Source organism: Crocodylus siamensis, chromosome 1 (genome assembly GCF_052110815.1).
Source record: "Crocodylus siamensis isolate JL-2025a chromosome 1, ASM5211081v1, whole genome shotgun sequence".
In the NCBI taxonomy this organism is placed as follows: Eukaryota; Metazoa; Chordata; order Crocodylia; family Crocodylidae; genus Crocodylus; species Crocodylus siamensis.
The window spans coordinates 70,466,107-70,485,434 of record NC_143395.1 but is presented as its reverse complement, the minus strand read 5'-3'; the positions used below and the strand labels follow the sequence as shown (position 1 = coordinate 70,485,434).

General features: G+C 42.3%; 1 protein-coding gene across 1 annotated transcript; it reads right to left on the bottom strand.

The window, feature by feature from the left end:
* Positions 1 to 4,310: 4,310 nt before the first annotated feature.
* Positions 4,311 to 16,132, bottom strand: SPACA1 (sperm acrosome associated 1). The gene is made up of 7 exons (XM_090031406.1): positions 15,994 to 16,132; positions 12,524 to 12,586; positions 8,938 to 9,039; positions 8,435 to 8,541; positions 7,769 to 7,904; positions 4,866 to 4,986; positions 4,311 to 4,578 (listed from the first exon to the last, which is right to left on the bottom strand). Exons 1-7 carry the CDS (start codon positions 16,130 to 16,132, stop codon positions 4,311 to 4,313), a joined length of 936 nt encoding a protein of 311 aa, XP_089887532.1.
* Positions 16,133 to 19,328: the final 3,196 nt, after the last annotated feature.

Below are 19,328 nucleotides of genomic sequence, written 5' to 3'. Positions count from 1 at the left end.
ATGTAGGTATGCCCGTTGAAAATAGATTAGTTGATAATATGCTTTATGGATGCAGGGTGAGCAGAGGTTGTGATATACCTCAACTTTAGCAAGTCATGTGACATAGCCTCCCATGATACTCTCTCAAGTAAAGTAAGGAAATATGATCTAGATTAAACTTCTATAAGGTAGGTGCATAAATAATTGGATAATCATGCACTAAGAGTTCCTTATGGGTCTATCCTGTATCCAGTAATGTTCAATTTATGACTTGGAAGATAGCCTGAATGGACATTTAGTAAATCTGAGGATGACATCAAACTGAGTGAGGTTGAATATGCTTTGGAGGAAAGAACTAAGATTCAAAATGATCTTGATAAATAGGTAAAATAGTCTGAAATATAGAATAAAATTGAATAATTTAAAGAACAAAGCACTACACTTATAATAATCAATCAAATGTACAAAAATTGTGACCGACCCCTTAGGTACGTCCAACTTGGACTTTGGTATGCCTAAAAAAATGGGAATGACCATTAGGCTGCAGAAAAGGACTAAGGATTAAAGTAGACTGGAACCTGAATTAGCCAACAAGTCTCCCTAACTGGTTTAATTGGGAAGGTGGTTAAAAATGCTGGGATAATATTATGGAGGGGCCACAGAAAGGAGAGTTCTAGCTGTCCATTAAGAGGGTGTGATGTGTGGAGTTATGCTTGCTGTCTCCAGGTTGCTGAGCAAAATGCTTCTTGGCTTCGCTGGTTGCCACACAGGGCCAGGAGGAACTTTTCCCCCCCCATGTTCCTACAGGTATCAGGGTTTATTTAGGGTGTTATTTCCTCATTCTTCAGAAACATTGAGTGTTGGCTGCCGCCAAGACTGGGGATTTTGCCTGGGATGTGCCACTGGTGTTGGGACTAAAACCCAGAGTATTCAAGATAGAGGGTCTTGCCTGTCCGCTCAGGCACAGACCAAATGCTACATTTGGGGTCAGGAAGCAATTTTATCGCATGGTCAGGTTGATATAGACAGTGGGGATTTTTGCCTTCTTCTGTAGTGGATGGTGTGGCCCTCTTCTTTGGATTTCTCAAGTGTATTCTAACAAACCTTGCAGCTGCAGAATAATGATTACTGTTACCCCCCACACATACTTTACCTGTGGTCAGGGTGCTATGCCTTGTAGTTGTACAACAGGGTTGATTGTGTAGTTTTAGTAATAGGTTAGACAAGGATTTGCATAGGATGATTTGGATAAGGATGACCCTGTCGCAGGCAGGGGGTTGGACTAGTGACCTCCATACTTCTCCGTGATTCTATGATCCTATATTGTTTCAAAAAGTTAATAGTATACTGGGCTATAGTAAGAGGAATCATATGCAAGTCACAGAGTGATTTTTCCATTCTGTTTAGTACTGTATCCAGTTTTGGGTACCACACTTCTCAGAAGAAAAAGACAAACTGGAAAAAGTCTGGAGTAAAGCTACAGAAACGATCAGAGGCCTAGAAAACATGATCCATAAGAAAAGTTAGAACTGAAATTATTTAGTTTGGAAAAGAGAAGACTGAGTGTGTCTATACAAGACACTACTACTGCAGTGATGAACTAGGACAATGTAGCTCGTCACTATGGCGACATAGTATCAGCAGGTATGAACCATGCTGCTGCTGCTGCTGCTGCACAGTAGCAACAAGCTACTGCACAATAGCTTGTGCAGTACCAGGACTGCACAGTACCAGCAGTTGCTGTGCAGTCATTTACTACTTGCTAAAGCAGAAACAACTGTGCAGTCAGGCACATGTATAGATGTATCCACTGAGGGGGAGATTTGGTAAAAAATTTTTAATACAAAAAGGACTGTTATAAAGGGGATGGCTATCTGCTGTTCTCTGGCTCCACAGAATTAATGTGGACCCAGAGAACTAATAAGCCAGAATTGCAACAAGACAAATTTAGGTTGAACTATGAGGTTGGATACAGGAACAGATTACTTAGAGGAACCGTGGACCCTCACTGGAAGTTTTGAAGTGGAGGTTAGGCAACAGTTTATCTGAGATGGTTAGGCCAGCAGTGCTCAATCTCTAGCCCACAGGCCAGACCCAGCCCATGGAGCTATGTCATCTGACCTGTGGGGCTACAGGTCCAGAAAGTTGGTTGTATTAATTGCTGCTCCCCTGCTACCAAATGTCTGGACCATGGGGAGCCCCACAGGCTAGATTGTGCCAATACAGTCAGAGCAGTACTCAGGGCCACCCCACCGCTAGATCTGGTATGCAGGGTCAGGCCAGTGCACAGCTGGATCTGGCATGCAGGTTTGGGACAGTGTGTGGGGTCGGGCCACTATGCAACCAGATCTAGCTTACAGGTTGGCCCCTGTGGGCTGAACCTACTTAGTGTCTGGTCCCCAGACCAAGCTTTGTATCACTCATGTAGCCTGTACAGCCAGGTTAGGCACCACTGATTTAGACAGGTGTGATTCTGTGCTGAGCAGGAGGTTGGAATAGATAAACTGCTGTCCCTTCCAGCCCTGGGATTCTGACTGCCCACTCCCAACTAAGCTCCCTAACCAGTAGGCTAGTCAGTTCCCTTTTGCTTATTCTCTCTCAGGGACTGGGGCACTTCCATTTTTGGCTACACAGTAGCTCAGTTCCAACAGAAGGGGCAGTGGTTTCCCCAATACAGCTATTATATAGCTTGAGGGTTACAGAACCCTTGGGGAAACGGATTTGAAACCCCTCAAGTTGACATGGGCTTAAAGTCAGCTCTCCTAATTCCTCATGAGTACTCTAACCACTAGGCTATTAGACAAAAGGGAAACCCCTCCCTTCCAATCTGTGAAGGTGACCATGGCTGCTGCATTTCATAATGAATTAAATGCTGTATACATGTATTAGGCATGGTCTAGGCACACTTTATGCATGGAAGCCTAAGCACAGGCAGTAAAGCATCTTTAGTCCAAAATATAGCTGCCAAATGAATTAGGGACATTCATTAATGTTGTGGTTGCTTAAGCAGGGATATTGTGGATTCAGGTAGCTAGGGCACCTATATGCGTGCATTGAGGCTGCTCCGATGCACTAATTATAGTGCATGAAAGCACGTTCAATTAATTGAGTCTCAATTAATTGAGACTCCGCATCACATGTATCAACGCCCCCATGCTGAAAAATGGTGGTGAGGATGCTTTAACGAAAGCTTGTTCAATAAGCTTTAGTTAAAGCACCCCCACCACCATTTTTCAGCATGGGGACACTGATATATGTGATGGTCCAGGTGCTTTAATTAGAGTGGCTCTCAGAGCCGCTGTAATTAAAGCAACTTCCCTCCCTACCCTGCTTTTCAGAACACATGTAAATACCCCTAATTTCTAACTAAGTCCCAGTTAAGTGCCCAGTTTATTAGCTATTAACTGCCAAAAATATTTTATTTTTCCTTTAGGTGAAATATATTAAAGGGGCACCTGCCTGACCATAACCATTACATACACACTTAGGGTCAAGAAGAATCTGGGCCACAGTGATTATATACAAGCCTTTAGGCTGGTTATTAATCACATGTGAATACTTTAGAGGATGATCTTCATCTAGAGTAGGCATAGCCACTCTGCAACACATGTGCCACAAGTGGTATGGACAGCCTCTGTGTGGCACATAGTAGATCAGGGAAGGGACAGGCAGCACGGTGGCAGATAGTGTAGGAAGCAACAAATCAGGCAGGGGAAGAGCATACGTGTGGTACTCAGGGCAGGCATGGAGCTTAATCTGTAGCATGCATGCCAACAACGTTGGCTCCCATGGGTGTAGAGCAGTGATGCCCTTATCCTCCCCAGGCCAGATCCAGAGCACAGGGCTCCTCACAGGCCAGATCTAGACCTATTTCTGATGGTGGCGTGAGTAGTAGCAGCAATAAATAGTACAGGTCATGAGCCACAGAGGTTAGGACTACTGCCACTTGCCCTTTCACCACCAACTTGTACCTCCAATGGGTCTTTGTATGCCAGAATTCCACAGAAGACCCATGGGCCATTTCTCTGACACCCGGATTCAGACCATTTAATATTTAAAATGTGAAAATGCTAAATATGCCATTTCCAAGCTCCTTTGGAAAACGTTGCTTCTGGTTTTCAGCACCAGAGATGATCAGATTATTAAAAGAACTAGTAATCTCAGAAAACAATTAAAACCTATCTGAAGTAGTTCGACCCCACCATTTTTCGAAGTCAGTCCTTTACAGCCAGCGTGTATGATATGCAAAAAGCAGTCCTTAAAAATGATACTGTAGGTATTCTAAACATCTTTTAATCTCTTTTCAAACATTTTTAGTCTTATTTTTCTTTCTAATTCTCTTCTTCATTGTTCCACTCATGAAAAGACCTTTGTTCTTGCATGTTATTTTCTATGTGTGAGTGCTGTGATGCATCTGCTGTTGGGGTCAGTGCTGGTGCTGCTGCCAACATTGATGCTGATGCTAATGCTGATCCTGATCCTAATACCAATGCTGCTCCTCTTTCTTCCTCTATGGCTCTCAGTGATCCTTTAGAACCTGATGGCTCTTCTTTGGAGCTCCTTGCAATTTTTGATTTCCAGAAGGCTTTTACAGATTCCCTAAAATGGAAGCAACAATTGAACATACATACAAGTTCAACTAGATATTCATATTCTCTTACACAGAATTTCCTGGCCTTTTCCAGGAGAAATCTAAAGGGTTCCTTTGGAAAGTATTTCTGTCAAGGCTACTCTAGGTAAAGATGTTGAATGTACCGTTCACTAGCAATATAAATATTCTAGTGTCAAAAAATTAAATTAGCTCATCTGAGTATCAATTTTACACTGAATAGTATCATTCCCTGATCGAATAACATTAAAAGTATATTTATATGCTGTCCACCTACCAGTGAAGAATTATGAAAATTAATGCAAAGATCACGCCAACACAAACAATAACTCCCGTGATCAGGACAAACACCAGAACTACATCAGCTCCTGGTCTCTTTGATCTTCTTGTTTCCAATTCTTTAAACGGAAGAAAAGGAAGGAAAAAAAGGAAGAAAGAGCATGATCATTCTGGCTTAAGCATCTAGATAAGATGTTAAATGGAAGGAAAATCATTTTGAAAAACAGAACTTGATTCTTCCTAACACCTTGTGCAAACCCGTAGTACTATGAAAAGTGAATCTGAATCAGAATAGCAATATTTTACACCTACTTTGCATAGGTGTAAATGACTGCAGAAGATTCAAAGCAATTGGAAAAAGAGGGCTCTGACCAACATGGGGGGAAAAAACCCCATGGTTTACCAGAAGCAGTGGCGCATTAGTTGGACCCGGCTCCACAGCATCTGTATAGATCAGATGCTTCAGTGGGGCTTTTTAGGAGCTTTTATCTAAAACTGATTGAAAGCACTTGATCTATACAGACATTGGGTGAGCTGGGTCCAGCTAACAAGATGCCTCTTCTGGGCATATGCTAGGCTTGGTGCCAAGTTTTAAGTAAAGTGCCATTTTTTTCTTCACATATGTAAGCAGCCACAGTGACTAAAAACACTGAGTGGCTGCAAAGGACAGTAAATTAGAAGTTGCAATGCAATACAATATGGTGGCAGGAAATTAGGTAAAGTAATCCTGAGCTGTAAAAAGGACCATCACCTGACAGAAATCATACGTTAGGTAGTCCATTTCTATGCAGCCCTACTAAGATCATACATGGGGGGGCACTGTGCATAGTTCTGCACACATCAACATCAGAAAATGAAGGGAATTAAAAACAGCACAATATGTTAAGTTACTAATACTCACATAAAAGTACAATGAAACTATGAACACTTCAGCTAGATACAGACATTACATTTTTATCAGTGTAAGTGACCAGAAACCAGTCTATACCCATAACAGAACAGAAGTTCAGCACACATAGACTGGCTTAAAAATGGCAACACTCAGTCTAAGATTTGCTCCCCCCAATCAAAGAGCAAACATGTGTTTTGTTCACTACTGATTTAAACTATGCCGCTTACAAAAAAGTACACAACTTAGGTCGATCCCACCTTGGGCTTTTTGAATGTCTGTACTTAGCCCTAGCTGAAGCTATCAATAATACTAGCTGGAGATGGAAGGAACACGACCATCTTCAGCCATACTACGTCCTAGTTCCTTATTTGCGTAGCTGTAACAGGCAGGTAGCAACATCAGCTCTAAACCTGGGATTCCCTTTTTAGGGAGATTCAGCAGCTCTTTCCCCCTTTGTGCCAATATATAGCATAATTAGGACAGAGCACCCAAGGAACTGGCCAAGAAAGTTTAAGTCAGTTGTTCATGGGTCAGTATACCCCAAACAGGTACATATAAATTTGTGGATGATCATTTCGGAACTTCCATAAAAATTAGATTATGTGCAGACTAACCAACCCATTACAGTTGCCTATAGTAGGAACTAGCAGTATATGATGAGTAACAGCATATTTATAGCCAAATAAATGTGACGGGATTGTGAGGAGACATGCTTTTTTTTTCCAATGACCACACTGTTTACTGAGGGAATACTAAACAATGGTTTTCTCTGCCAGGTACCATGAAAGATGAACAGAACCAGTCAGACTAGAACTCTTCTGAAAGCAAGGAGAAAGGAAAATAAGTCATGGCTGTTTAAAGTGTTTTGCTGATTGGAATCTCTCAAAAGAAGCCTCCCGTCCTACTAAAGCAATTCAAGAGTTTGAATAATGGGTGAAAGAATTATTTCCACCCATATTTATTTTGTTTCTAAATTATTGATATTTGAGGCTTATATTTTCAAAGTTGTATGTAAATACAGTAACACAAGTCCATTCTTCACTTCTCATAAGCTACCAAAACTGTACATTTATATTTCTTCATGCCTTACATTCATTTGCATTTTTCTGGTGCAAAAAAATGAGTGGCAGCCAATGGTAGGTACAGGAAGTATCTCAGCCTGTTTTACTGAGGTGAATGAAAAGTCTTGTCAGGCAAGACTGATTTATCCAAGAAGTACTGTAAGGGAGAGCACATGAGGTTGGAAATTTTCTTACAGTCCTTCATGGTTTCATGTCCATCTGAATCCTCATTTTTTTCAAGAAGGGGAAGACCAACCAGGTAATGCCCCTCCTCTTACATTTTCCTTAGGAAGTCTGGAGTTTCCAGGTGGCCTCTCAAGGTTTGGGAAAGTAGACCCACTGCTGCCACACCTGACAGTGTGAGCAAATAATGGCTTGCACCAGAAGAGGGAAGAAAACTGTTCTAGATATTCCATTAATGAAACGCTCTTTTAATTTTCAAGCTTTTCTAAATCTTTCATGAACAGTAAAATTGAACTTGGCAGCAAAAATTGGTAACATTCAAAAGGTTACCTTCCTGCTGCTTCTCTGTAATTTTGCAAGAGTCTAATTGGGGCAGAGAAGAGAGAGAAGGTGCCAACACCTAGAGTATTGCTTCTTCCATATGACTGGTTGCCTTTCTTGCCTTTTACTAGCAGTGAGAGGAGAAATCCTGTGACCTAGTCCAGCTGACCAAGCAATAGTGACCAAATAGTAGGTAAGGGAGGAAACTCTTTATCCTAGCTTACATGTTTTCAAATTTAAGGATTTACTTATTGTTTCTGTAAGAACCTCACATTGTTCGTAACATCATCTTCTTTTATATCTCTTTGTTATCGACAGGTATTTGTACGGCACTTATCACTACAGGACCAGTTGCTCATGTACAATGCTAATAATCTCAGGAAGAACTAATACTGCATATGCTATGGTAAAATGTCAACTACTTAAGAACTGCTATGGACTTACCAGCTGTGGTATATACTGTATATTTTACAGAGGCAATTAGGTCATCATTTTCTTTTGTGTCACACTGGAAAGCAACTGGATGGGTATCTCTGTGTACCTCCAGAATAGCGGAATCATTCGGGAGAATGAGTGCTTGCTTTATACATTTAAAAAAAAAAGATAGATAAAAAATACTATAGACTTATATAGCACTATATCAATGTTGTACAGAATGTGCTTATTCTACTTCAGACACTTTTTCAGCATGTTTCCCCAGCCAGGACACCTCTCCCTGAAGTCCCCTTCCATCTCTATTCAGTACATGCTATTCAGCAAATGGCAAGGGAAGAGTGTTTGTGACCCACTGACATCCATTCACAACCTGTAGGTTTGAAAACCAAGATTTATACTCAAAGAAAGAATAAAACTGGTTCTTTCTAAATTACTTTACAGAAATTATTGATACCTTAAACAACAAAGGAAAACTAGTGTTCTACAAAAAGCACCAGAGGGGAGCACATGAAGGGGACACGCACTAGATTTGGAGTATTAGTCTCTCAAAGAGACACTGCAAGATCTCATTTGTGAAAAGATAGAAAGAAAATACTTGAACCAGGAGTGTGTATGAGTTGAATGAAGCATTGAATAAATACACTAAATGTATTAAACTAAAGGTCAGTTACTCACCTGGTCTGGAATTAACATTTTCCAAACATAAGTAAATCGATTTTCAGGAGGTACAAAAATACAAGGTATCTTCACGCTAACCAGGCTTTCAGAAATGGGTTTACCCCCTGAAAAATAAAGTTGTAATAGATAGATCATTAACTGGCTACATCAGCTCTGTGCATCCCGTAAAGTTCATAATTTATCTAGCAATAAATGCTATTTTGAAATTATCCTTCCAATTAGAATAATTTAAAATATCCTCAGTTTGGTCAAATATTTATAACTTCACACATATCTACAACATTGAAAGAGCAGAAAAATGGTACTTTACAAGGACTTGAAATCAAACAGACATCAGTACAGAAATGAGATTTGAAATGTTACTAGATTGCTTAATAGGGTAATTGGAGACTGGAATGCAATCATTTCATTCCACTTCCACCACACTCACAAAGAATAAGGCTGTCTGCCTTGAATAAACACATTCACTCTAAATCCTGGTATCACAGGGATCTACTTACATCCACAATCTGTTGGTCCTCTGCATTCTTCTACACGAACAATACACTTTGTTTCACTCCCAGGGCAACCATTGGTTAATAAAGTTTCTCGAATGCCAATCCCTTTTGGGGCAAAAAAATTAAAAAATATAATGTAGTTTTCCTTTCTTTCCTTGCTTCCAGCCCTGGATGTCAATGTATTTCCTGTGCTGTACAAAAGGCTCCTTTTCAGAGCACCTGTTAAGACCATACCTCAGATTTGTCTGGCAACACTTACTTTTGCCTTCTCAACCAAACCCTACAAAGTACACTTCTTATACTCACCATGTCACGCTGTATCAGTCATTTTTAATATTCTCATTTTAAAAGAATTCAAAGTGAAACTGAATGTAACATACTGCTAAAAAACAATCAAATTTAAACGTTACAAACTGCATAGGCCTCTCAGTTCTCATGTCAACCGGCGCAGAGAACACTATATGGGCAGCCTACACAATCTGATCTTAGCCCTGAGATGTTCTGGCCATCCTTACACCTCATAGAAGTCACTCAGGCCTGAAGGGGATAAGTATCTCACAGGATTAAGAGAAGACTGAGCACCTTGAATCACTTTACAATACCATAAATCTTGAAAGGGAAATTTCTATATGTAATTCAACTGAATATAATAGATTTTGTTTCAAATATCAGCATTTTAATAAGAACCACCTTACTGAACAATTAGAAACACACAGAACAAGTGTAGTATTTTCTTGGCAAAAAGTGCAAACGCAGTTCGCTGACATAACAAAGACTGTGACAGAGTGGTAGGGAGGGAATAATGCACACTGAAGAAGCTGCCATTATTCTGGAAGCATTTGTTCACTGAATTTCAGGGACACAGGAAGAAAAGAAGTAAGAGCCTCCTGGAATGTAATGATAAACGGGAAACTGATTTGAATACTGAATTAATCCCACTCGTGAAAAATAAATTGCTGTGACACATGTGTATGATACCAACGGATGGATGTTAGACTATTTTATAGATGACATATATAGATTATGAAAAGGTTCTTCAAGTGACAGAAGATGACAGCAACACTCACTGGAACTGTCATAAACTAGGGATCATTCTCCACTGCTGATAATGCCTCATTTTGGAGATGCAAAGACAGAGGGGAAAATGGCAATGAAGTGACACTTTTATTAAACACATTTCTCTTACTCTGGAGTTCTTTATTCTTTCATTTTTTTGAGCCAAGAAAGAGAAGGCAGAAAAACTATGAACATCAAAAAGTGTGGTTTAAAAAACTGAGGCACTGCAGTAGCATTTAACAGGAAATAGCTTGACCTGTTTTAAGTACCTGTTACAACTGGGGAACTCTATCAAACATGAACTAACTGAAAGGACTTCATCTTGAGATCTGCACTCTCTAGAAACCCCTGACTTCACTTTGGCTAGTTTTTCTTCCAAATAATCTTTTCCTTTCTCTCTCCCTTTAGCAGCTGCCAATTCTACAGACATTAATCTACTGCAATACTGGATGTGTCTACACGTGACACTTTAATGCACATTAGCTTAAGTTAATGCACATTAAGGATGTGTGTCTACATGTGTGCACCCTTAACGTACATTAAAAATGGTGAATTTAAGCTATTTGCACCTAAATTTGGTATCTGCATTTGCAGGTATCAAATTTAGGTGTGAATAGTTAAAGCACATTAATGCACGTGTAGATGCATTAAAGCTCATTAAAGCTGTGTGTGTGGACTAGATTAATGTTAGGCCCAAGTCAGTCCACACACAGTGTTAAGGTGCTTTAATGCCTGCACATGTAGATGCCTACCTAAACCTGCGTAATGCAAATCAAGGTAATGCACATTCAATTTAGATATGCTTAAATGCACATGTAGACACACCCAATGTGATAAATGAAGTTGTACTTTAAAGTTACTCAAATTAACTTGCACAGAAACACATGATGATTAGAAATATGGACAGAAAATAACTTAAAATGGATTTCAGTTTGGATAAATACAAATTATTATTTCTGGGTAAAAGTATAAAGAGTGTAAATATTCAACAGGCAGGGAAATAGTTATAATGAAAAAGACTTGAAGTAACAGTGGACAAAACAAATAGATGTGAGGTTAATGCAACAAGCAAAAAAAATAAGGCTCACATAGTACCATGTTACACATGAAGTAGCTTCTCTGTTATGTGAAAATAAGGCCTTAGAGGGTCTACAAAGCTACAGTAAGCTCACATCTGGAAATACTGAATTCTAGCCACAACATTACCAGGAAGATAATAAGGAACTGGAGGAAGTACAAACAGCAATAAAAATGACTGAAGGCTAGAAGCATTAATGTGAGAATTAAGTGTGTATAGTTTTTTAATAGTTCTTCTGAGGGGACTGTGATCATAATTCTCAACCCACCAACGCCTAACCATGGCATGTCATGAATCAAGAAGGCCAAAAAATAAGGGACATAAAACATTTTCAAAATTCAAAATCATGAAGGGTTCACTTTCAGTGTAAGTAACCTGCCTCACCACCTCTAAGTTGTGATTATTTAGTATGTATGTAAACAATTTTAAGCAATAAATGTGAGGGGACATCAAATTTGGAGGGAGCATAAGCCACTTCTGGACTTGAATTAAAACCCTCAAAAAGAGGGACCTTTGTGAGATGTGCTAGAGAGATGGGCTATAACAAATCTTGCATCTCTCAAGGTTGTGAGTATGAAAGAAAGTGATGTTATTTCGGGAGGTATATGATGGGGGTTTAAAAGACAAAACAGAGAAATAGAACCATTAAGTGAGGTATCAAGAAAATCCTCCTGACATCCAGATGGACAAAGGTGTTACAATAGATGTAGTGGAAGCCCCTTCATTCCACACAATGAAAACTAGTCAGGAAAAATGTTACAAAACGCACTGCAGAAAATTATATCAGATTGGGGGGAGACTCATTATTTTTTTCCCTTTCTTTCTTAGCCCTACAATACTATGAGACAGCTTCTATTCATAACAAATGATAGAATATGCGAATCTTTTGCTAAATTTCTAAGCAGTGCAATTACCACTTCATTCCAATGCCTATCCTTGCACTAACCCCAGAGATGTCTTCTTTTGTACTCAACAGTTTCTTCCTATCTACCCACACCAGGATGATACCTCTTCTCTCCATTGCGCAATTTATAAATTGAATAAATGTAGAATACAGAATAGAGTACTGCAGACAAGCAATTTTTTGGCAATAGTGTATGTGGGAAGACATCTGTGAGATGCATCAGAAGATCTTTCATCTTCTGAACATCTCACAGATGTTCACAAATAGAGAAAATTGTTACTTTGGTGAAGGCAGCTCATGTGCTAATAAACGTAGGGAACTGGTTTAAAATAGGAGCTTGCAGGCTGTGAAATTAATAAAACAACAGATCTGACCTAAACTTCTAATGACAATCAGCTTGATTGTTTTTGTTAATTATAGTTATTGGAAATTGAAATCAATGAGAGGTGAAGGAGGGCAAGCAAATTACAACTGCTAATTTGCTACAGTTAGCACTTTTTTTTCAAAAAAACAAATTACAGTATGTTTTATTCATCTGTTTTGCTACTTACCACATGTAACTGTGCATGGTCCAAACTCTACTTGCTTGGGCACTGGAGTGGTGATATTCAAACCTGAACATAAAGTCTGAAGTTATATTTCTAATATAATGAAACCTCTTCACAGGGGTGGAAATACCCAATTAACAGAAAATTCATTCTTAAAATCTGCCTTAGTAATTTTGAGCTGAAACCTGGAAAAAAAACATTTTGTCTAAGTTTTTTCTCTCACCAAATAAAACAGAAGAATTAAGTATTTCCAAACATATCAGAAAAGTGAGTGCAAATAACATCTACATTCTAATCTGATTTTCAAGTGAAAACATAGATAGATAGATAGATAGATAGATAGATAGATATAAGTTAACATGACCTATCATTGAGAAGCATAAAGTACATAAGCCTCATGCAAACTATAGGTCTTCCCTTAAAAGAGTTAAGCAAAATTCTCTCTAAACAATATTCAGTCAACTCATTTCCTAGCTTTTTCTGGCTAATGTATGCCTTCCCACATATTTTTTCCCCCATCACATTTCAAGGTCAGGTTTAGACAGCTAGCACAAGTGATGAGTCAACCAGGTACAGTATTTTAATTAGGTATTGTGGTTTAATCACTGTGATTGGGCGTCTTCCATTTTTCTGGTACTTCTGAGGTTAGGGAATGGGTTTCACAGAATATATAGAAGCAAAAGGTTCACATCTCCATCTGGGATTCAAATCTGGATAATATATTTTATTAGTATTAGCATGCAAGTGGAATGCTTATAAGGATGTTAAAAGAAAGTTACTGTTCAGTAGAGGAAGTAAATAACTTAATGCAGTGCTGTTTCAAAGAATTCACTGAACAGACAATAAGTCTTTTTAATCTTCTAAAATGCTCAAAGACCAAGAAAGTTTATTACAGATGTTTTTACAAGTCTGCATTGGCAGTTTACCCTACTCAGCATACATTTTTCTTTTAACAGATACCCATCGGTACAAATTTATTTTCTTTGTTTCTAAATTATTGATATTTAAGGCTTATATTTACAAAGTTTTATGTAAATACAGTAACACAAGTCCATTCTTCACTTCTCATAAGCTACTAAAACTTTACATAACATTTATATTTCTTCATGCCTTACATTCATTTGCATTTCTCTGGTGCAAAAAAATGAGTGGATCCATTCCACTAGCAAACAGTATACACAAATATACAACTGCCTCCATTACTCCACACTAAAGGTTTGCTACTACAGAGGCACTTTGCATACTCCATAGTAATAAATTGATACCAAACTCTGATAACTACTTTTCCCAACATTATTCATGAAAAGACAAAATTATGCTCCTGTGCTATCCCTCAAGTCAGTATGGCTTTTGTCATTTATTTCAATACATGAGCTGTGTTAATCAAAATGGCCTTTTAGCACATGCACAAAAATATTTAAAGAATAATTTCCAAATTTAGTTCAATGCTAATGAAAGACTCCAACCTATTTTAACAAGAAAAAGAAGAATTACAGATTCTGTCACTGGCCCCTCATGTAAAGTCCTATGGAAACAAAATACTCTTGCAAGGAAATGAAGTCTGGTTCTGGCTCTGATGAACCTCAGAAAGAAACTGATTCTTTTATAGTTGTCCCCTAACTTCGGAAACCCTGCTTCCAGTTCACACATCTTCTATTAAATCAGTGGGAGCCATTCACTCAACAGCTTTGGCTGCTCTCAACTGTCATAACATAACAGAAAGACAGAGATGTCAGAAGTCCTGTCTGCAGTTAAAATATAACCATGTTTAAAAGTGACTGTGTTCAAACTTTATTGTAACATGGTTTATGCTTGCTTGTGCAGTCAGAATAAACGTAACCACTGGTCGTAACCACTGGTAGGGCAGATCTTCCACTGGTGTAAATTGTCAAAACAATGGTGCTACGACAATGTAAATCAGCTAAGGATCTTCCCTTAGGAATCTACTTTGGAAAATATGAATTACAGCAGTCAAATCTTGAGATGGCACAATGAGTCTAATGTGGCAAGATGTAGTCATGTCTGACAGGATAGGCTGCAATCTCAAAGATACAAATGGGGAAAAAAACATTTTGGTCACTATTACTTAATTTGAAAGCAACCAGGAGGGAATGCATGCATTATCTTCAGAAATTCCTAACAGAAGCAGGACAACTTTACTAAGCAAAGAAAGCAAATGTTTTCTACATATAGAGGAAGCCACACTATCTTCTCAACATGCTTTGTATGATTCAGTAGCATCACTGCAAAACATATTACCAGTAGGGCTTTTTTTGTCACAGATGGACAATGCTGATTTAATCATGAGGAAAAATAGCCCTGAATTAAAAAGGTTATTTTATTTTCTAAATGCTAACATTCCAACTCAACCTTTAAACATATTTCAACATAGGAAACTTCCTGAGTTTTAATTAGCAGAAATCACTGGCCATAACCTCATCCTGAACTCTACCAAGTCTATTAAAAGAAGGGCAACAGGATCAGAACCAGAGACAAGCTCTAAAGAACATCGTACTGGATATATCTGGGTTCTGATGCAGCCTTGCATCCTTGTTTACTTGCATTTCTTCACTAAATTTTCTAAATGACGCCAAAACTTTAAGCCAAAAAAAAGTAAAAGCAAAAGAAACTATTGATCCCTATAATTATGTAAAATGCCTGCTTTGGTTTGCATCAGATGGGGATAAAAAGGCCCAGTGTCACCCCTATACAAAGAAATTGATGCCTGTAACTTCTATTAGCATTAATAGGAGTTATATATGTAAATCCCACACACGGAGATGAGAACGTGCTAAAAAAACTGCATTTACATTCCTGTCACAGGCCCGCAATTAGCTTCCGCGATGCAAAGGCAGCTCGGATTCTTCTCTCCCTTTGGCATCCTTGTGAAAAGAACCGGGCAGCAGAGAAATCTGTTCCGCTATTCACTCCGTGCGTGACCGGTCGCATCCCCAAATGCAAGTGGTTTGCTTTATTTGGATAAACACTTTTAACAACAACAACAAAAGAAACCCTTGATGGGCTTAATGAAAAGTTTCAGCCAAGGATGTTCAAAGTCGAGGCTGGGAAGGGAGAGGAAACCAGTTGGAGTTTCAATCCTGAGCTCTGTCCAGAGAAGCGAGTCTGGTGTGGTGGCAGAGCTCACAGGAGCGGGCCCGGAGCTATGAGGCAGCGGGGATGCACTGTCCCTCCCTGCCTGGGGCCAGGGGATCCTGTCCACAGGGGGAGGAAGGCCACAGGGAGCCCCGCGCCAAGCGGGAGATGCCACCTGCATCCGGGCTGAGCCCGCAGGCTTCACACGCGCGGATCCGAGGGGCTGCCAGCTCCCTCGCCGCCGCCGGGCCCACATGGGGCGGCTGCACAGGCCCCTTCTCTGCTCCCTGCTCCCCGTGCACCTGCCCGCTGCCTGCACGTGCGGCCCGGGAGTCACCCCACTGCACCGGGGGCCGGGCCGGGAGCGGGCTGCCCCTCACCAGGCTCGAGGAGCGTCACGATGGGCTCCACCACGGCGGCGTCCAGGGCAGAGCCGCTGTCGTTTTTGGCGCCCGCGGGCTCGCTGGCCAGCAGGCTCAGGAGCAGCGCCCCCACCAGGGCCGCGCCCCGCAGCGCCATCCTCCGTCGCCCGCGCCCGCCGCCTGCTCCGCCGCCCCGAGCCGCGCCCGCCGCCCCTGTGACGTCACAAGGGGCCCGACCGGGCGTTCGGGGCGCCGCCGCCTCAGCGCCCGCCGGGCACCCAGCGCCGCCCTCGGGCTCCTCGCCTCGGTGCCCCCGTCCCTGCCCCGTGTCACCACAGGGGCCTCCTTGATCTGCCACTGCTGGTCTCCCCTCGCCCAGAGGGGTCGCCGCACCCCCGGTCTTCTGCCTTTCTCCTCCGCCCCCTCCCCCCACATCCATCCATGTTCCTTTTCCCGAAGCCAGTCTGGGGGGTGGAAGGGATCTAGTCCAGCCTCTCTCACCCCGTGGGTCACAGCCCAAAAGTGGATCTCAGGAAGATATGAACAAACTTTAAAAGTTTAAACCTGGATTCTCCTTTCAAGGAGAAAAACCTGTGGCAAACCACCGCTTTTCACTTGCAGGCGGGCAGTGTTCGAGCTCGTGAGCCCCCCTGTTCCCCCAAACACTCCCCCCTTGCCCCACACACCATCCCCCGCCCTGGGCATCGGGAGTGAAGGGCACGGAGTTGGGGATGGGCCATCCATGCTTACAAATGGGTCCTGGCACAGCAAAGGTTGAGAACCACTGGTCTCATGGGCGACTGGTATCACCTTAGGGGAGCCCCAGGGACCAGTCGATGGGGAGGAGGGGGTCCCCCTGAGGCCAATGTGCTGGAAAAATCTGGATTTTTCCATTTGCTGCAGAACAACACGGAAAAAACAGACTTTCTCTTTTAAAGGAGACAAGCATGGGAAATGGTAGGTTTCCTCCTCCCCCCCAGCCCCAAGCAGGGGCCTGCTTGGGGCTGAGGGGAGCAGGAGGAGGGCAATCAGGCAGGGGGTGCTACAGGCATGCGCATGTACGGGGCAGCCAGGCAGCATGGAGAACAGCTCCCACAGCTCCCCACAGGTAAGTCCATGGCGGGGGGCTTAGACAATGCATCATGAGGTATGGGGAACACAGGCTATGTGTTGGGGGGCATGTGCCCCCCCCAACTTGTGCACCCACAGCGGGCATGGGACTGCAGCCTGGCTGGACTGGCATGGGCAGAAGCCTCCTCTGAGGCCCAGCTGACAGGACCCAGTGCAGGACGGTGGAGCAGGGCAGTAAGACTCATTGCTGCCACCAGGATCCCTGTGCCAGCCATGCCACCAGCAATGTGAGGAATAATGACCTGGGGTGGAGGGCATACTGCCCTCGCCGCCTCCCACCACCAGCCACTCTCATACTAGGCCACGGCTTTACCCTGCCACCATGGCCCAGCCACCACTGCCTCTCCCCTCAAGCCATGGCTCTGCTCTGGAGGGGAGGTGGGCTGGTGGGTAGCAGGGGCGCCATGGAGACAGCTCCTGCCCACGCTGGTCCAGCCAGGCTGCAGCCCTGTGCCCAGTGTGAGCACACAAATCTGGGGGGATACATGCCCCGCCATGCCCCACACATGGGGAGTCTGGGGCCTGGGGGTGAAGGGCAGCAGATCAGGAGTGAGGGGCACTGGCAGGGCCAGGGGCCTATGAGTCAGGAGTGAGGTGCAGCAGCAGGTCAGTTTACAGTATTTTTTCAAATTGCAAAATGATGAATGTCACTTGCAAGTAATGGAGGGCCACATGTTGATATTGCTGTTAATGTTTTCCTGTTGATACTGATTTCTGTCTTTAAAATTAAGACTGTTGAGCTGCTTTAACTTGTAGCGTGTAGTAAGTATTTTGGGGCCAAAATACTTGTGTGTTTTCTATTTAAACAATTTACTGGATCAGGACAGGCCATCGATGGGTCCTGGTACAAAAAAGGTTGAGAACCACTGGTCTAACTCCATCCTCTTTGAAACCAGCCTTCAAGTATTTGAAGGCTGCTATTAAATCCCCCCTCAGTCATCTTTTCTACAGACTAAATAAGCCCAGATTCCTCAGCCTCTCCTCATAAGGCATGTGCCCCAGCCCCCTTACCATTTTCGTTGCCCTCTGCTGGATTTTCTCCAACTGGTCCATATCATTTCTGTGGTGGGAGGCCTAAAACTGGACACAGTACTCCAGATGTGGCCTCACCAGTGCTGAATAGAGGCGAAGAATCACCTCCCTCAATCCGCTGGCAATGCTCGTACCATTGCAGCCCACTATGCTGTTAGCCTTCTTGGCAACAAGGCTGCTGGCTCATATTCAGCTTATTGTCCACTGTAACCCCCAGGTCCTTTTCTGCAGAGCTGCTGCCCAGCCAGTCAGCCCCCAGCCTGTATTGGTGCATGGGACTGCTCTGTCCAACATGCAGGATGTTACACTTGTCCTTGTACCATGAGATTTATTTTGGTCCTCCAATTTGTCCAGCTCTCTTTGGACCCCAAATACCATCCTCCTCTGGGCTTCTGACACCTGGAACACATTCTACTGAGTTACATGGGTCTAAATCAAGAACAGTTCCTTTGAAGGGTGTTGTCAGGCCTCCCTCGGGGGCATGGGGTGTTGGCTACAGCCAAGGCTGGGGACTCTGACTGGGGAGTGCTGATGCTGTTGATGAGACCAAAGCCAGATATTCCTGGCTAGACAGTCTTTCCCCTGCACTCAAGGTCAGACCAATCATGAGATTTGTGTTATGGAAGGAATTTTACCCCATGGTCAGATTGGTATGGACTCTTGAGGGTTTGGCCTCCCTCTGTAGCAGGGGGTGTGGCCCTCTACCCGGGATGTCTTGAACTTACATTGACATTTTATAGAAGCCAGACATGGGCTGCCATGGTTCTCCTGCTTTACCTGTGGCTGTTAGCTCTGTGTTGTGTCTGGGTTGAGGGTAATCTTATGTAGAGTTTAAATTATGAATTGTATAAATGGTTTGGATAGTGCTGATCCTGCCTCAGGCAGGGGTTTGGACTTACGTGACCTCTGGAGGTGCATTCCAGCCCTACTTCTCTGTCATAGACTATGACTACGAAGTCACTGAGCAGTATATTGGTCTTAATGGGGCCTGATGTGTGTGTGAAGCCAACAACTACAGTTAATGTGCCATACCACACATTTGTACATGTGGATCTCATGCTGAGTTTTCTGAAAATATGGAATGTCTACATTTCCCAGATAGGCCTGAGAAATACAATATGCATCTACAGCTGAATCCATAGTACTTCCCCAAAATTCAGGGAGAAGAGGGTTTAGAGTTAAGTGTCCAG

Excerpts from the sequence above, each read along its gene's own strand:
- SPACA1 (XM_090031406.1), bottom strand. The coding sequence starts at position 16,132 with ATGGCGCTGCGGGGCGCGGCCCTGGTGGGGGCGCTGCTCCTGAGCCTG. Across the intron at positions 9,040-12,523 it reads ACCATGCACAGTTACATGTG|GGATTGGCATTCGAGAAACT; the intron begins GTAAGTAGCAAA and ends TTGCCCCAAAAG. Across the intron at positions 4,579-4,865 it reads ATTTTCATAATTCTTCACTG|GGAATCTGTAAAAGCCTTCT; the intron begins GTAGGTGGACAG and ends CTTCCATTTTAG.